The sequence below is a fragment of the Protomyctophum parallelum genome, assembly GCF_964188405.1.
Source record: "Protomyctophum parallelum genome assembly, chromosome: 12".
Taxonomy (NCBI): domain Eukaryota; kingdom Metazoa; phylum Chordata; class Actinopteri; order Myctophiformes; family Myctophidae; genus Protomyctophum; species Protomyctophum parallelum.
The window spans coordinates 16,926,358-16,942,346 of NC_139712.1; the positions used below are offsets into that span (position 1 = coordinate 16,926,358).

The window sequence follows — 15,989 nt, forward strand, 5'->3', positions numbered from 1 at the left end:
TCCAACCAACAGATGAAGGCAAGCTGCAATGTCCTACAATGTCCTAGACCTGTGCCCAGAAGGGCACTTTTTCTAGTTCGCATTGATTCTTTGTTAATTTTGATTGCCCTAAAGCTGAAGTTGTTGGAAAGTTGATTTCATGTGAAATCATTCCTACAACTCTACATAGGATCTGACAGGAAATCACGTTTGCAGCCATATGGACAATATGCAAGCTCAAGGATATATGTCCCTTCTGGGCCATACATCTTAGCCAATGGATTAATATTGCTTGTGTTTGCCAAAACAGTCAACAATCATGGTAGAAATCATGGTAAAGCACAATTTCGGGTAGCCACCATCTTGTAAATATGCACAATAAGGGTCCAGACACACCCAATAATAAAAAATAGGTATTTCATTGAGTCTCTCATGGTCAGAAACCATGAAATCTACACCAAGTTTGCATTTCTAGCTCATCTGGTTCAGAAGTTAGAGCCAAACCTATTCTGAGTGCTAATATCATGGCGGCCATATTGTGGCGGCCATATTGGATTTCATGGAAACTTGCAATACAATTTTTTTTCGTATTTATATCATTGATCAACCCCTGAAGTTTCGTGGAAATATCCCTCAGTTTAAAATGTTGCCCTATTCACCCCCCATTATAACTAATAGGGGCTAATATTGGGGTGGCCATATTGGATTTCCAGCAAAAAATTTACCGGGTTGTCCATATAGGTTGTGATCCTACGGGGTCATAGATATTATTTCTGGTGGACAACCTTTGAGGTCATGGCAAATGCAGGTCAACCCCCTTTGCCTCCTGGGTAAACGCCAAAAGAGGTTCCCGGCCATTTAGACCCAAGGCCCGATCTTCTAAATCCGAATGAATATGCTATGTAAAACTGAACATTAACATCAACATTATATGCTGGTGAATTTCCAAGGGGATTTACTTAAAATCTCTTTCAGAGATTAAAATAGGGTGCATTTTGAATCCCAAAATGCAGTTTATAGTTAAGGGACGCAATAAAACAATGACCTCTGCATCCACGGAATGCACTACTGTACTGTTTTTTTATTCTAGTTTACTTTGCTATCTTTAGTTATAATAATAAATTCTTCTGTTTTCTACATGAATATAGCCACATTATAACCATATGTCCCTGTGACTCATCTAAAAGACCCCCCCCCCCCCTGCATCCATGGACTCATTACACAATGAAAACCTATTTACATCACTGCTCTTTGGGGCATGCCAAAACGTACTCTAAGCAATGTTGCACTTGACAACACAGCCTCTAAAGGAGGCGCAGCTGTTTTTGTTCATTACCACGTTGATGACATGGTCTGAGATTAATTGTTTGTTTGTTTTATTCCTCTGTCCTCGTGCAGAAAGGAGCGTATTGCCCGGAGGTTGGAGGGGATAGAATGCGAGGTACACCCATCTGTGTTGCCCAGCCTGGTGGCCAACCGGCTGCTGGAGGAAGACACACCGCGATATACCCGCGCCTCCGACCCCTGTGAGCCGTGTGGCGGAGGTGAGAATACCAGAGCACTCACTGTTTTATATAACCGCGCCTCCGACCCCTGTGAGCCGTGTGGCGGAGGTGAGAATACCAGAGCACTCACTGTTTTATATATCCGCGCCTCCGACCCCTGTGGGCCCTGTGGTGGAGGTGAGAATACCAGTGCACTCACTGTGTTGGACTTCTTTTATGCCTCCACTCCACTAAGCTCTGTGGTGTGATATCTGTTATTCTGTTTAGTCCATTAATTCCTATGGGATCCTCTGTGATCTTCAATGTGTTATTTTTTTAATGTTCTTTTTTTTCTCCCATGTATGGCAAGTACATTTCGAGGATTTCCGTATGCAATGTGTGCCAGCAAACGGTGCTGACACATGCTATTTCATTCAGTTCAGTTTCTTGACTATGGTTAATAAAAACGGGATTAATTTATAGAGCACTTTTCAGGGTACGCCGTTGCACTATACATTAATGAAAAATGATTGCTTTGATTCAAATTTGATTGCATGAAATACACTAGAGGGAATATAAACAATAAACGGAATAGGAACATACCACAGAACTTAGTGGGAACAAGTCGTTAGTCAGTATTACCATACAGAGGTACAGTAGATTATCGGAAATGTTTAGGATTCAATGACATAGTTGTATGGTTGGTAGTTACTCAGTTATACAGTATATGCAACAAACACATGGCCCCTATTTTCTTTTATTTACTTTTTTGCTTTAATAACGTACGTTGTTTTATTTGTGCCAGGATAAGTACTAAGTGTTAAGTACTGTCACCTCATAAACACATGAAAAACTGAAAGATCTTTAAGTTTGCAATATTTTTATAATCACAATGTTGTGGGTTCAAATCTGGCTCACGACGACCATTGTTTTAAATAAATCTCATAACATTTAAAATGTATCTATCTCTCTCTCTCTCTCTCTCTCTCTCTCTCTCTCTCTCTCTCTCTCTCTCTCTCTCTCTCTCTCTCTCCACCCCCCCCCCCCCTGTGTGTGTCTTTCTCTTTGTCATTTAGTTACCCTTCAACACTATGGCACAGAGGACATGGAGATCCCAGAGGTGCATCTGAACCCGACAGAGCGTCAGTCCCGGGCCCACTACCGACCCGAACCTCAGTTCTCTGTGCACACTGAGCCCGTCTACAGCTCAGCCCCGGCCCCTGATGCGCCAGAACCGGAGTCAAAGGCCGCCCGTATCGCCCGCTACAAGGCGGAGAGGCGCCGTCAGCTAGCTGACCGCTACGGCATCTCCCTAGACCACGAGGCCGACAGGGACTATATCTCGCACCATACCCGCAGTCGCAATAAGGCGGCCGATGCCTCGGAGAGGCACGGCAGGGCCGAGCCGATGGGAGAGGAGGGGAGAGACATCACCCTGACCTCCTGCACCACCACCACCACCGCACCCGTCCCTAGCCCCCGGCCGGGCCGCACGGCACCTCAATACAGCCTCCCTGACCCTGTGCACGAGACGTCCCGGTCCAGGGTGGACTCTGTCACCGAGCAGGAACGGCTGATGAACCTGGAGAACCAGCGCCGGGCTCAGCAACAGGAGAAGGCGGTCCCGTCTGACCCACCGTCATACATGGACGTGGTGCCGTCGTTGTCATCGTCTGCCAGGGTGCCCTCCAAGGACCACGGAGTGCCGTCCAGCTCACCCAAGCTGAGTAGGCAGCCGTCAGTGCCCTCACCCAAACACGGAGTTTCTCCCGGCGACCTGTTCATTGAACAGCAGGCCCACAACATCCTCAGCAGACAAGGGTGAGTGCTCTCGGACAGCACTGATTTATATCTGTGCCTTCTTTCTTTCTGTCCCTTTCTTTATCAGTCGAGAAGAGATTGTTTCATCTCTTCCCTCAGAACCTCCTCGCACACATAGTATATCTGATTTCATGAGAGACTAAAAAAAGTCTTTAATTGATGTTGTAGATTTACACCAGGACAAACAACCTGATCATTGTACTAGGATGATCTTTCAGAGCAGGATGCATGCTGCAATCTTATCCAACTCAAAATGGCATGTTTTGTCATGCCCTGAACACACCGGACCTTTCGAGAGTTGAGTCATTTTAATTGTGAATTACGTAAACGCTTTATATATCTCACATTTCTCACAACATTTTGTACAGCCAAGAAGACAAGCTAAGACAAGAGTTTACTGTAACTCATAGAACTTAAGTTATGTTCTCACTTGGGTATGGCCATCCCACCCATACCCAACCCAGCCCAGCTGAGACCATGCAGGGCAGGCTACAGTTCCACACCCTGCTGGTGCTAAATGTTGACACAGATCAGATGGACATACTTGCTCTGACTCCATCACCCACCAGGCGGCCAGTCCTTCTGTCTATCCATTGCCCCTGCTTTCCCGGCTACAAATGCAGCATATTGCCTCGTTCAAATTTGGCAACTTCCCCACATCGCCTGACTCAACTAATTTACCAGAATAGGCGACTTAACATTTTGGCTTAGAAACGAAGTACATGTACATCACCACTCTACTCTGATGTGGAGTGACAAGCCCATCTAAGCCCATGAACATACGTAGGGTCTAGGTAATTCAGTGATGATGAATAAACAATGATTTTTGTGTTTTATGTTAAGCTTACATTTCATATTGCACATGATATGCACTTAAAATAATGAATGAATTATGATTACGTAATGAGCCCAACCCACACTATGCATCACATAACCACAGTAATGTGGTTATTGTTCTCGACCCCCTCTCTCTCTCTCTCTCTCTCTCTCTCTCTCGCGCGCTCTCTCGCTCTCTCTCTCTCTCTCTCGCTCTGTGTCTCTCAGGTTTCATAACTTGTCTTGGTATGCATGTGTGTTGGAGGGAGGGTGTTTTATTACAGCAGGGCATCTCAGTGTGACTCCGCGGTTCAAACTGTGACCACAAACCCCAGCTGGACCTGATCAAAACCAACTAGGCCTCCTCTCTACCTCCATCCGTCTGTCCATCTCTCTTCACCTTCATTCATCCTCCTCTTCCTCCCTCCATATCTCACCTACCCACCCTGTGTCCTTTTTCCTTCTCTCGCTCTCTCTCTCCGCTGGAAGAGATGAATGCCTCTCGCTCTGACACACGCTCCCTTTGTGTGGGACATGTTCTGTGTTTAGGTCACTCTTGGGCTGAGAGGAATACAGCTGTGTTCTTTGTTGAATGTCTGAGGACGAGCGTGACTCACCTGCCTCCTGGTTCTGCTGGAGGCAGAGGTCTTTCTAGTGAGCATCTGCTCTGACTGATAAGGCCTGGCCTACAGACAGCATTGTCTTCATGGTGCCCCGCTGCTGTTGCACGGATGCGTAGTTGCCTGTCGTGACTCACCAGTGCCCATCTCTCCATATGCTGCTATCTGCAGGTACAGAACGGTAGTCTTGTGCATTCTCGTACAGAGCGATGGCGGGGATCATCGTTTTCGTAAAACCATCACCATTTCTTCCCATGGAACATTCCATGGGAGATTTATTGCTCTTGTTTCATTGCGTTTGACATCTCTCCACGTACCGCAATAACGACAAAAATGGCCCGTCGGAGAGTTCAACGTCCATTTTGGGAGTAGTCAACCATTCGCTAAGTCCATTATCATACCGGTCGAGCTCAATGTGAAAGTATGTGCTTGTCTGCTTGTACTCCACACGAAGGCAAGTGTCCGTTGACGTTAGCCACCCACACACTAATACACAATAACTCCTATGCTGTCTCCTGCAACGTTTTCATTGGTGCAGTGCTGGAGTGAAACTGAGCAGTGATTGGTTTCTCCAGACTGATGCTGAAGGCGACACCCAGTCGCTTATCAACTGGCCATCCAGGTACCACCCATCTGTCAGCGGTGTGTGTGTGTGTCCGTGTGTGTCCCTCTCTACATCACCCACCATTCTCCCATGATCCAACTGGAACCCCCCCGTAACACATCATGGACCCTTCTGAGCAGAGGTTCTTAAACGTATGGGATGGGCCTGAGAATGGCTTATGTGAAGCCGAGTTCATTTAAGGCGCGATTCATACTCCTGTTTTAGAGCCGAATAAAAGTCTGTTCGGCTCTGTAGAGCCTACAATGTGATGTCATTTGTCATTTGGCTCGGTCTCTTAGTACAGTGGCTTTCAAACTGTGGGTCATGGACGGTACTGGTGTAAAAAAAATCAATTCAGCAATGCATCGTGATTTGGACGTGCACGATTCTGCATCGATGCAGCAACGTAACATAATCAATAATCAAAGCTTAAATGTAATTTTATATATATATATATAATATGATTATAATTCTGTATATAATATTATATCATTCTAAATATATGTTGTTCAGTATATCTGACTGCTTCTATGATAAATGTGCCATGTTGTTCAGTAATATAAAATTGTGATTAGCTGGTGAATGGTATTGAATTGAATGTTAAGGGCAGTGCCAATGCACACACCTATAGGTCACGTCTTCAGTACGCATACTGTACGTAGCTGCACTACAGCTACAGTATTACATCCCTAATGCTGGCGTCCTATTAATTACTTAATGGGTTTGAGTCCCAGGGCTACGATTGCATGCGGGCCCTTTGTCTAATACAAATTTCTTCCTTGGGAGACAAATAATAAAGAACCTTGAACCTTGGACATGCGTCAAAGACGCTCCTCGCTCTGCATCTCCCGTCTCTCTCTACTGGACAGTCTAATAAAAGCATAAATTCCCTGAAAGTAACATAAAAAAAAATACAAGATGCTATATAAAGGGTCGTTTGTCAGTGCTAATGGATGGGCTCTGTTCCTGAGGATGTCCTACAGGACAGAGTGCTATTATCATTATTAATTATGACATTGAGGAAAACCACACACATTGTGTTTTATGTCCTAGTTTAAGAAGCTCTGCTTTAGTTTGGCATATCAAGACTCACCTGTGTTCACCTGACATCTCATCTGATGACATCATCATCATCATCAATCACCCTAAGCGCTGGTTCCCACGGAGCAAGTTGACCACCCCCCCCCCCCCCCCCCCCCCCCCGTTGCTGTGTTGCCATTTAATACTGATCTTAATTTGTCTTCTCTCTCTGTACACTGACTATGTTTAAGAAATACTAAACAAAAGCACTCCCACAGGAGACGGGTGGTAATGTTGTCACAGTGTATATTATTTACCCCCCCCAGGCTATTCAGATTTTGTATCGGGTTACTGTGCTTAAACTAACTGTTCTCTGTCTCTCTCTCGGTCCCTCGCTTTGCTGATTTGCCCAGAAGTAGGAAGGGTAGATGGTTTAAAAATGGGTGTGGAAGGAAGGGCGCTGGAATAAATCCCGTAGTCATCTCTTTAGATCCGAAAAAAGATTGTGTGTCGTGCTGCGCCAGCTTGGCTTGTCTCCAACGGGCCAGCGAGAGAAGAATAGCCTTACGTAACGGCTCTACAAATGAAAGAGATGTGGAAGTTGGCCTGCAGCAACAGATACTACAGCTACTGTAGGAACTTATCGTGTGTGTGTGTGTGGGTGGGTCTCTTAGTGTGTGTGGGTCTCTTAGTGTGTGTGTGTGTGTGTGTGTGTGGGGGTATGTTTTTTTTTGGTAACCATCTCTTTCTTTCCCTGAAGAATCCGAGTTAGGGAGAGACTTGCCAGGGAGGATGGCTACCAGAGGAGCCCTGAGTTTGAACCTGCCATGGAACCCCCTGTGTACCGCAGACAACACCACCAGTCCCACCCCCAGACATCTACCACACGCTACCACTCGGACCCACCGAGCCCTCGGTCAGCTTACTCCCACCCCCAGCCTCACTTGTCTGGGCAGTCTGATGTGCAGGAGGGAGTTGGTGGCCACCCTGGCTATCTGTCCATGGCCACTGGACAGGGCCCCAAGGCCCTGCAGCTGCAGCAGCTGCAGCAGCAGCCCCAGCAGCCCCAGCAGCCCCAGACCCAGGAAGAAGCTGAAGATGACGAGGTAAAGACAGCAGGCCTTCTAAAGAGCAGGAAAGCAGTGCTGCCCTCGGAGATCCGCCGCAGAGAGAGAAGCACAGAGGACCCGCGTAGAGGCAGGGGGGATGACGACAACGGAGCGCCCATGAGGGCCCGAAGCCTCGGCCAGGGCAGGGAGACCGAAGCAGCAGAGGACGACTTCACGAGAGGAAGCAGATCCAGAACCAGGTGGGAGGATGAAGCCGATTCTTCACCCAGAACCGCAGAACACACCTCCCGCCTGCAGGCGGCCGAGAGCCGGGCCAGAGAGAGGGAGAATGCCATCTACGTCCAGCGAGGCCTCGCCGCCACCCATGTCCAGCCCAGAGAGACTCACGAGCTCTCTGCTGCCGCCGACAAGGTGCCAAGTGGCTCCACAACGGACATGGTAGTCCTACGCAGACAGAGACCCGCGCAGCATCAGGACCACAAAGAGGCCAGTGATGATGGCTTCAGTAACGGGGAGAGCCACCTGGACGCCAGGATCTCCGTGGCGCGGCTCAGGCATTCCTACATCGAGAGCGCCACCACCACCACCCCACCGGCCGCCCGCAAGCCTGAGCTGTAGGTGGTGTACACAGTAACAATGTCTGCTGTCTGGCTTCTACAGAGCACGCATCGCCTTCTTGTCGCCTACCATGGCCTGGCTAATGATTGACTAACGATGATTGACTAAATCCTCTGCGATTAACATGAACTTAATGATTCTGCTGCACGATCTCTGTTCATCACTTAAGACGGCACGTTCCAGTGGTTGTTTGTGGTCTTTGTCTCATGGTTAACCATAAGGTTGTTTGTGTGTGTGTGTGTGTGCGTGCCCATGTGTATTTGTGGCATTATGACTACTATAATAATCCGCTCTCTAACGGCCAACAATCAGCATGACCCCGGCTGCTTACCGATTTTAAAAACCAGGGGTGTGGTTCCGTTGCAGTGGATCTGGGAATGTTCAATATTAATACAAATAAACTAACCATGCCTCTATTTTTTAAAGATCTATGCTCTCTCGCCATTTCACCATACTGTCGTGTCTTTTCTCTTTCCCTTTGGCTTGTCTTGTCCGTTCACCTTGGTCTCTCTCCTGGGTGGTGGTCCCCAAAGGGATGTTGAGGTGGACAGGGTGGGCTCAGAAGCCCCCTGGAGAGGGGAGAGGGAGAGGGGCCGCAGGCCCATGCAGTATATCTCTCCCGGGGAGAGTAGAAAGACCTCAGAGAGGTTTAGGACGCAGCCCATCACCTCTGCTGAGCGCCAGGAGACCGATAGGTATTTTTTGCTGAACATGCATGGCTGTGTTTTTTGTATCAGAGAACGAGAAACACTTATGCTAATGTGATCACTTCCATGCATGTCAGTGAAAATCATACAGAAGCTAAAATCCTGTTGAGGTTTATGATTAACTGATCTAATCAATAAGCTAATCGGCATCATGCTATTCCACAGTACGTTCTGCAATCTGAGGTAGACGATAGTATTATCGGATACAATCCAGCATGTCAAGACACACACACACACACACGCACTCGCACTCACACACTCACTCAACAAACTCTCTCGCTCTCTACGTCTCCCTCACAGTGAGAAAGTTAGTCACACACTTATGTAATGTACTGGTTTCCAGCCCATAGACTCCGCCCACTCGACTGAGCGCACAAGAGCTGGAGGCTCAGAGTCTGACCATCAAGCTAGTAAAGATTACTACAGACACAAACTCTTTCTCTGCGGTTTAGTTTTAAAAATTTTTTATCCTTTGGTCTAACTAACAGGGAAGGCAACTTAAAGCCCAAAGGTCTCTGTATTTGGGCCATTGACCACATCACACGTGACCACAGTGGGGTTTGAATGAATGAATGAATGAATCAGCTGTTGTTGGAGTGTACAGAATCTGCGGTCTTCTTCGGTAATGCAGTCTAAATCTCCAGATTAGGCCGCTAGATTTCCTGCTCGTAACTTCCCCTCCTAACAAGACTCTGTCACATCAGCAACATACACATTTTCTGCTTATGAGAGAACTGCTGCTTTCACGCTCAATATCACCTCTGGCTCTAGTACCTACTAGCCCTTTGTACTGTCTTTAACTGCTGATCTACAATTCTCCATACCTTATCCAGTGATAAGGTAAGGTTTGCATGGATGTTATTAGTGTGTTAACACTTTGTTTATTGATTGTCTTTTGTTCTCCATCTCCTCCTAATCTTGAAGGTCCTGTGCCAGGTCTGACCTTGCCAACACTGAAGGTAAGCAGGACAAAGAAATTCAATTTATGAATACAGCTACAGTATAGAGTATAGACTGATAATACACAATGATTGTAATTCTGATTGTAATTCACCTCTGGAGGTGAACATTCTGTGAAAATAGCCAATCTACATAACAAGCAATCTACAATAAAGCCATTGTACAAGCTTGTAGATAGGCTAGATCGGCTATTGATGGTGATTTCTGGCATAGAGATTTGGTGTAGAGGAGAAAAGGGGAGGAAATAATCGATGATAAATCATTTAATATAATAGACTATTGATCAATCCCATTATCCATCCCATTATCAAACATAGTGAAAATGATGGGGGCACGGTGGCACAGTTGGTAGTGCTGTCGCCTCACAGCTAGAAGGTTCGATTCCCGCTCGGGACGCTGTGGGTGCTGGTGGCGTGTTTCCTCCTCCGCGTCATCAGTGCCGTTACCCGAGGCGGGGTTGGCGAAAGGGCCTTTCTGTGTGGAGTTTGCATGTTCTCCCCGTGTCCCCTAGGGTAGGTACAAAAACATGCAGTAATTCTGGTCTCTAAACTGCCTCCCCCTGGCCAGCCGGAGCGCCTGATGGAGGGGAAAGGAACTGGTTGGAATAACGTGTTCCCTCCACACGCTACGCCCAACCAGGGAAACTCCCCCCTGTCAGGTGTAAAGGAGCAACTTGGACACTTGGAAGGAAGCATGAGTTCAAGTCCGTTGCTCTCCCCATTAGGAGCAATCAAAATCTTGCTATGACTGTCAATTTGAGTTAGGCTTTTTATGTCATATTTGCCAATGAAAACAGCATGATTTCATCGAGATTCAGTAAAATTGGAGTTGAGCTAAAAGTAAATTAACATTTATCCTTTTTCCAGTCGTTTCACATCAAAGTTCGAAGAATCGGTGCAATGAGGGTGGAGACGGCAGGACTCAACTCTTTTACACTTAAACCCTCTAGAGTAGACTTGGTAAACTGAACCTGAGTTGGCTCTGTAGTCTGTACTTGGACTGCTTTATCATATACCAAATCTCTTTGCCAAACTTAGCGTTGTGAGCCACAAGCTAACAATGCTGTCATGAGCTTGTATGTATCTTTTCTATTTTTGGCTAATGCTAGTGCAACATTTTGAAGAGAGGTTTTATGGACTCATTACTGGTGCTCACAGTAGCATAACAGCACGGCAGATCTGCTGAACGCAGAGCCGGTCTCATCTGCTTCTCATAAACACACACTGACCCCGGATGCTCTATCGTCGCTGTCGACTGGAAACCATGTGTTCGGCGTATGCCATTACCTTTTGAAAATTGAAGAAAAACCTGTGTATTTATTATTAAGTCACAGGCTCTTATTAATACTTTTCATTCTTTAGATATGTATAAAACCCACAGACAAACCTAACCACATCTCAATTGTTCACTATTATTATTTTTGATGCTGCTACAATGTTGTGGGGAGTCAGAAAAAATGTTTTTATACTCTTATGTACTTGTCTACAATACACATCACTTAACACCTCGATCCTGGTGTCCTTATTGTGGGCATTTTTCCAAATGTTAGCATTTTCAGTAAAATAGGGCATTGATGAATGCAAAAGAGAGAAAATATTATGAAGATATGGGGTTCTGCCTGACAGTGATGAGACTGTATTGAATCAGGATCTCAGCTCTAGAGCATCGTTGAAAGGACAGAGAGCACGCTTGTGTGTGTGTGTGTGTGTGTGTGTGTGTGTGTGTGTGTGTGTGTGTGTGTGTGTGTGTGGTCAGTCACCTGTCTAGGTCCACAGGGGTCCCAGTGACTCCAGCCACAAGTGTTGAAATGTTTAGCTTGAGGCTATATTTCCAGGTGTCACTACTGGAGGGGATGATGAACGTAAATGAGATGATAGTCACTGCAAGAATTGTAAAGAAATTGTATAGAAATATGGTTGTTTACGGTTTTGTGTGTTTTTCCCCCATAAGTCAAAGAGTGTCCTTATGGATTCATCTGGGCTTTAGGGCAGTGGGTCCCAACCTTTTTAGCTTTGAGCCTCCCTTCTTACATCTGACAATTGAGATACCCCACAAGTGTGCTCACACACTATATATTTCTTTCTACGATGAATTGTGAAAATAATGAATCTACAAGCTCGGCAAGTGTAATGGATATTTATGTTTCGTTTTTTGAATATTCGAAAGATTCTTTCAATATGTTGTGTTTGCAACTGACAAGGCCTCGTGCCTCCCCCTGTGGTCTTTGGCAAACCCCGAGGGTGTCCCGGGATGACAGGTTGGGACGGTGGTATCTCTGGTGTCTCCAAGTCCTTAAGTATCTCTGGTGTCTCCAAGTCCTTAACTCTGTGGTGGTATCTCTCCGTAGCTTTATGTATATGTTCTGGTGTCTCCAAGTCCTTAACTCTGTGGTGGTATCTCTCCGTAGCTTTATGTATATGTTCTGGTGTCTCCAAGTCCTTAACTCTGTGGTGGTATCTCTCCGTAGCTTTATGTATATGTTCTGGTGTCTCCAAGTCCTTAACTCTGTGGTGGTATCTCTCCGTAGCTTTATGTATATGTTCTGGTGTCTCCAAGTCCTTAACTCTGTGGTGGTATCTCTGGTGTCTCCAAGTCCTTAACTCTGTGGTGGTATCTCTCCAAGTCCTTAACTCTGTGGTATCTCTCTCTCCTTAGCTGATGAGGAGAAGTTGGATGAACGAGCCAAGCTAAGTGTGGCAGCCAAGCGGTCGCTCTTCAGGGTAAGGTTCAACACCAGACAACAGGTCTAACCTTTGAACTTTCATTCAGTTTCTCTCTCTCTCTCTGTCTCTCCCCCACACACACACGCGTGCATGATCACTGTAAAAAACACGTTCCTCCACTTTGACTCTATGCTTCATGCTAGACGTTAGTGTAAGCCCACAGCAATTTTCCACTTCAAGACACATCAAAGTATGATTTCCCTATTGACCGATCGTCTAGGGTCTACTCTAAATAATATGTAGGCCTAATACTCAACATTACTTTATATCATGAAAAAATCATCATCATTTTTCGACCGCGGTCGAGATCATGGATTTCACAATGCCACGCCAGCAAATTGATTTGACGTTGTTGATGATTTTCCATCTCCACCGCCCCCATCTCCAGGAGTTGGAGAAGAGCTTAGATGGCGGAGTCCCACAGCCGCGATCCAAGAACGTGGCGGTGGAGAGGAGATTGAGACGGGGCCTGGACCGTTCCAAAACCCAGCCCGTCACCACCCAGGAGGTGGTCATCGCTGCCACGTAAGCCTCTGCAACGTTCTCTACTCTCGCCACACCTTCACACTCATTCCAACTCCCCATTTGCAGTTTAAAACGGCAGATTCACTCCCAATGTTCTGCCGTGATCTGAAGTCTCATCTCTTTTCTTCAGACTCTCCAACTTAGCCCTTATAGCACTTGACCTAGTCTTGACGACCATGCAGACCCCAGCAAGGGTAAAATTGCTATTTAGACAGATGCTATAGGTTCATTGTTTATCTGGTTATCCTACATAGTTTCAATGTAAAGATTATTATTTTGAATGTTAGTTTAGACAGATTCTAGGCACAACACTGTGCATTTGATGTGTTTAACTTGCTTATTGTAAGTCACTCTGGATAAGAGTTTCTGCTAAATGCCTAATGTCCTAAATTGTAAACGTGTGAATTGACGTCAATAGTCATATTATTGTTGTAAAAAAACGTTTCTACACTATACTATACACCTGTTTTATATTGTGTTGAAACGTTGGTCAAATTAATGTAAAGAAAAGTTATTGCATGGCTGTGAGCTGTGTGACCTCTTTCCCTTGCAAAAGTTGTATATCTCCTGTGGTCAGCACCTCCTCACTACGGCTTTGCGCTCCTGTTTCCGTTCGGTCATAATTTATTATTATGTGACCACATATTAAATCGTAATTCAAACCCGGGTTTGAATCTATAGTGGCGCGGACGGCATCTGTGTCACGTGAGTGAGACTCTCTCTTTTGTCTTTAAAAAGAGTTGACCACACACGATAAATATTTATGAACTATTGCGGTTGGAAGGTTATGTTGAGCACACCTCAAGTCCTGTAAATATTTAAAATGTCTGTCATCAAGCTCGTCTTCGGTTTCCACACTTTGTCTGCCTGAAATCTAATCCCATCGCTTTTTTTCCCCAGTTCTGGATCTGAATGAAATTAACATTATTTTGGATTTTGGAACTGTTTAAAATCTTTTGTCGTAAGACTCATAGGACCCAAGCCCTCGGGGCTTTGTTATCCTTTTATCATTATTGTATGATTGTTGTACAGTAACCTCTGTACTTTTTGCAAACTGTAAAAGTATTCAATCAATCTAAGCACATTTTGACAGTTAAACACAGCTGAAAGTAATAAGTAATACATGTTTCATTTACTGTAGGAGCAGTGTTTCTGTATGGCAGTGTGGACAGCTCCTGTACATTTACGCTTAAATGAAACAGAACTGCAAATTGACGTTATTTCCTCCTTCAGCTGCATTTATCGTTCAAAGCGTCGACTGTGAATGTCTATTGACGTTCATTGATGTGAACGACACTGGTATTCAATAAATATTTTATTAGATTTTTTTTCCAGAAGTTGAACATCTGAATGGTTTCAGGCGTTCGTTTAGTCCCTGAACTACACTGGGTGATTTTTTTTAATGAATTGGTCCTTCAACCATGAAGTGTGAAACAAATTGGTTCAATTTCACCTAATGATCTAGTGTTATTAATAAAAACACTACATCATCACATTAAATTTAACCTGGATTCATACTTTGTCGTACGACAGAGTTTATGCCGAAAATAGCAGATCTGCCAGTTAACAGCGGTCACACCGTTGTGAGCGTATGCAGTACATTGGCTATATTTTATGTGCATACTCCATCGTACAGTAAAGTATAAGTCCGGCTATAGAAACCACTTGTGCCTCCATGGTACATACAGTAACTGAATGCCATTGCAAGACGGTATATTTTTTTAATTGTCTTTCTCGCCTGTGCTGTGTCCTCTCTCTGTCATCGTTTGTGTGTGCGTGACTTTGTCTTCGTGCCCGACTACATTCCCTGTAGTGAGCCCGTGTCACAAACGGTGACTGTGCACACTGCCGTGGCACGCGTGCCTAGTCCAACGCTAGTCAGCAGTACTCTGCCCCCATACAGGTACATACATGGCACATACATGTGCATGGGTTTGAAGGGTCCAGACCTCCCACACCACGGACCTTTTAGTGGTGACTAACATGATGACATTCACTCTGGAATGCGTCGTCGTCGTCGTTGTTGTTGTTGTTGTTGTGTCTGAATGTATATGTTCTCACATCTACGCCACTTGATGCATAGCCTTTGTGTGTTTGATGGCATTACTGAGGCTTTAATTGTCCTGCTCAAAGTACTGGGTATTATGAGGTCTCGGTGGAGTTGGAAACGGCTGTTTGGCGCCCTCGTGTGAGACTGGAGGAGACTACATGACTGACACTGAATCCCTTTACCGTTGCATTAATTAATGCAAAAGACACATTCTGATCCTTTTGGGGATCTTTGTCAGCGATGTTGTCTTGTTCTACTAATGGTGTTTGTGGAGCATAATGTATATTATGAATGATCTTCCATAATGAATGCCTTGTAATAGGGTTGTGTGTGCGACTGTGTGTGCATGTGTGTTAGACCATCTACTACTATTGCAACGTACTTATGCCACACTGTTTGCATTGGGCATGTCTCACCTTGCATGTCATCGGTATTGTTTAATAGCATCTTCCCGATGATCACGTGTTCTCTCCGATTTGCAACACATTAATCAATGAGTGCCCATACTGTTTGCCTGCATGGCTCCTGCTGGCCTGCATGTGCTCATGTGTTGTCCGTGTTTACTCTTTACCAGAAGTCTCGTGTCTCGTGTCATTCCTCCTCCCAGCCTGCAGGCGTCCTCCAAGCAGAGCTCTGCAGCCCGGGAGGCGCGGCAGCTCCAGGACGTCCAGGAGGTCCAGCGCTTCAGGCGAGAGGAAGAGGAGGAGGAGGAGGAGGAGGGGGGAAAGAGAAACAACCGGGGGGAGCAGAGCCAGCCGGTGTCGGATGAACCCGACCTCTGCGCCCTCAGCCTGGCGGAGAAGATGGCGCTGTTCAACCGCCTGGCGCAGCCCCCCATCAGAGTCACCCGGACCAGAGGGGACCTCCGCCAGCGCAGGGCCAACCCCCGCTATCAGACCCAGCCAATCACACTGGGCGATATGGAGCAGGTAGGAGGAGGAGGAACTAGATCAATTGTGTTACTTACACAAGTAACGGACAAAATAAATTGA

The 15,989-nt window shown here is 45.8% G+C and overlaps 1 protein-coding gene across 11 annotated transcripts in view; it reads left to right on the forward strand.

Annotated features, from left to right (window-relative positions):
- The window catches only part of svila (supervillin a), a 109,381-nt gene that overhangs the window by 46,724 nt on the left and 46,668 nt on the right, over positions 1–15,989 (forward strand). For 10 of the 11 annotated variants that reach the window (XM_083778291.1, XM_083778282.1, XM_083778292.1 and 7 more), the window contains 9 exons: positions 1,378–1,523; positions 2,540–3,284; positions 7,105–8,028; positions 8,566–8,727; positions 9,664–9,698; positions 12,355–12,419; positions 12,811–12,947; positions 14,761–14,850; positions 15,605–15,926. In XM_083778291.1, the coding sequence (XP_083634417.1) occupies positions 1,378–1,523; positions 2,540–3,284; positions 7,105–8,028; positions 8,566–8,727; positions 9,664–9,698; positions 12,355–12,419; positions 12,811–12,947; positions 14,761–14,850; positions 15,605–15,926 (2,626 nt within the window). Of the gene's footprint in view, positions 1–1,377; positions 1,524–1,564; positions 1,593–2,539; positions 3,285–7,104; positions 8,029–8,565; positions 8,728–9,663; positions 9,699–12,354; positions 12,420–12,810; positions 12,948–14,760; positions 14,851–15,604; positions 15,927–15,989 lie in introns of those variants that run through there. The other variant, XM_083778283.1, reaches the window with a different exon arrangement.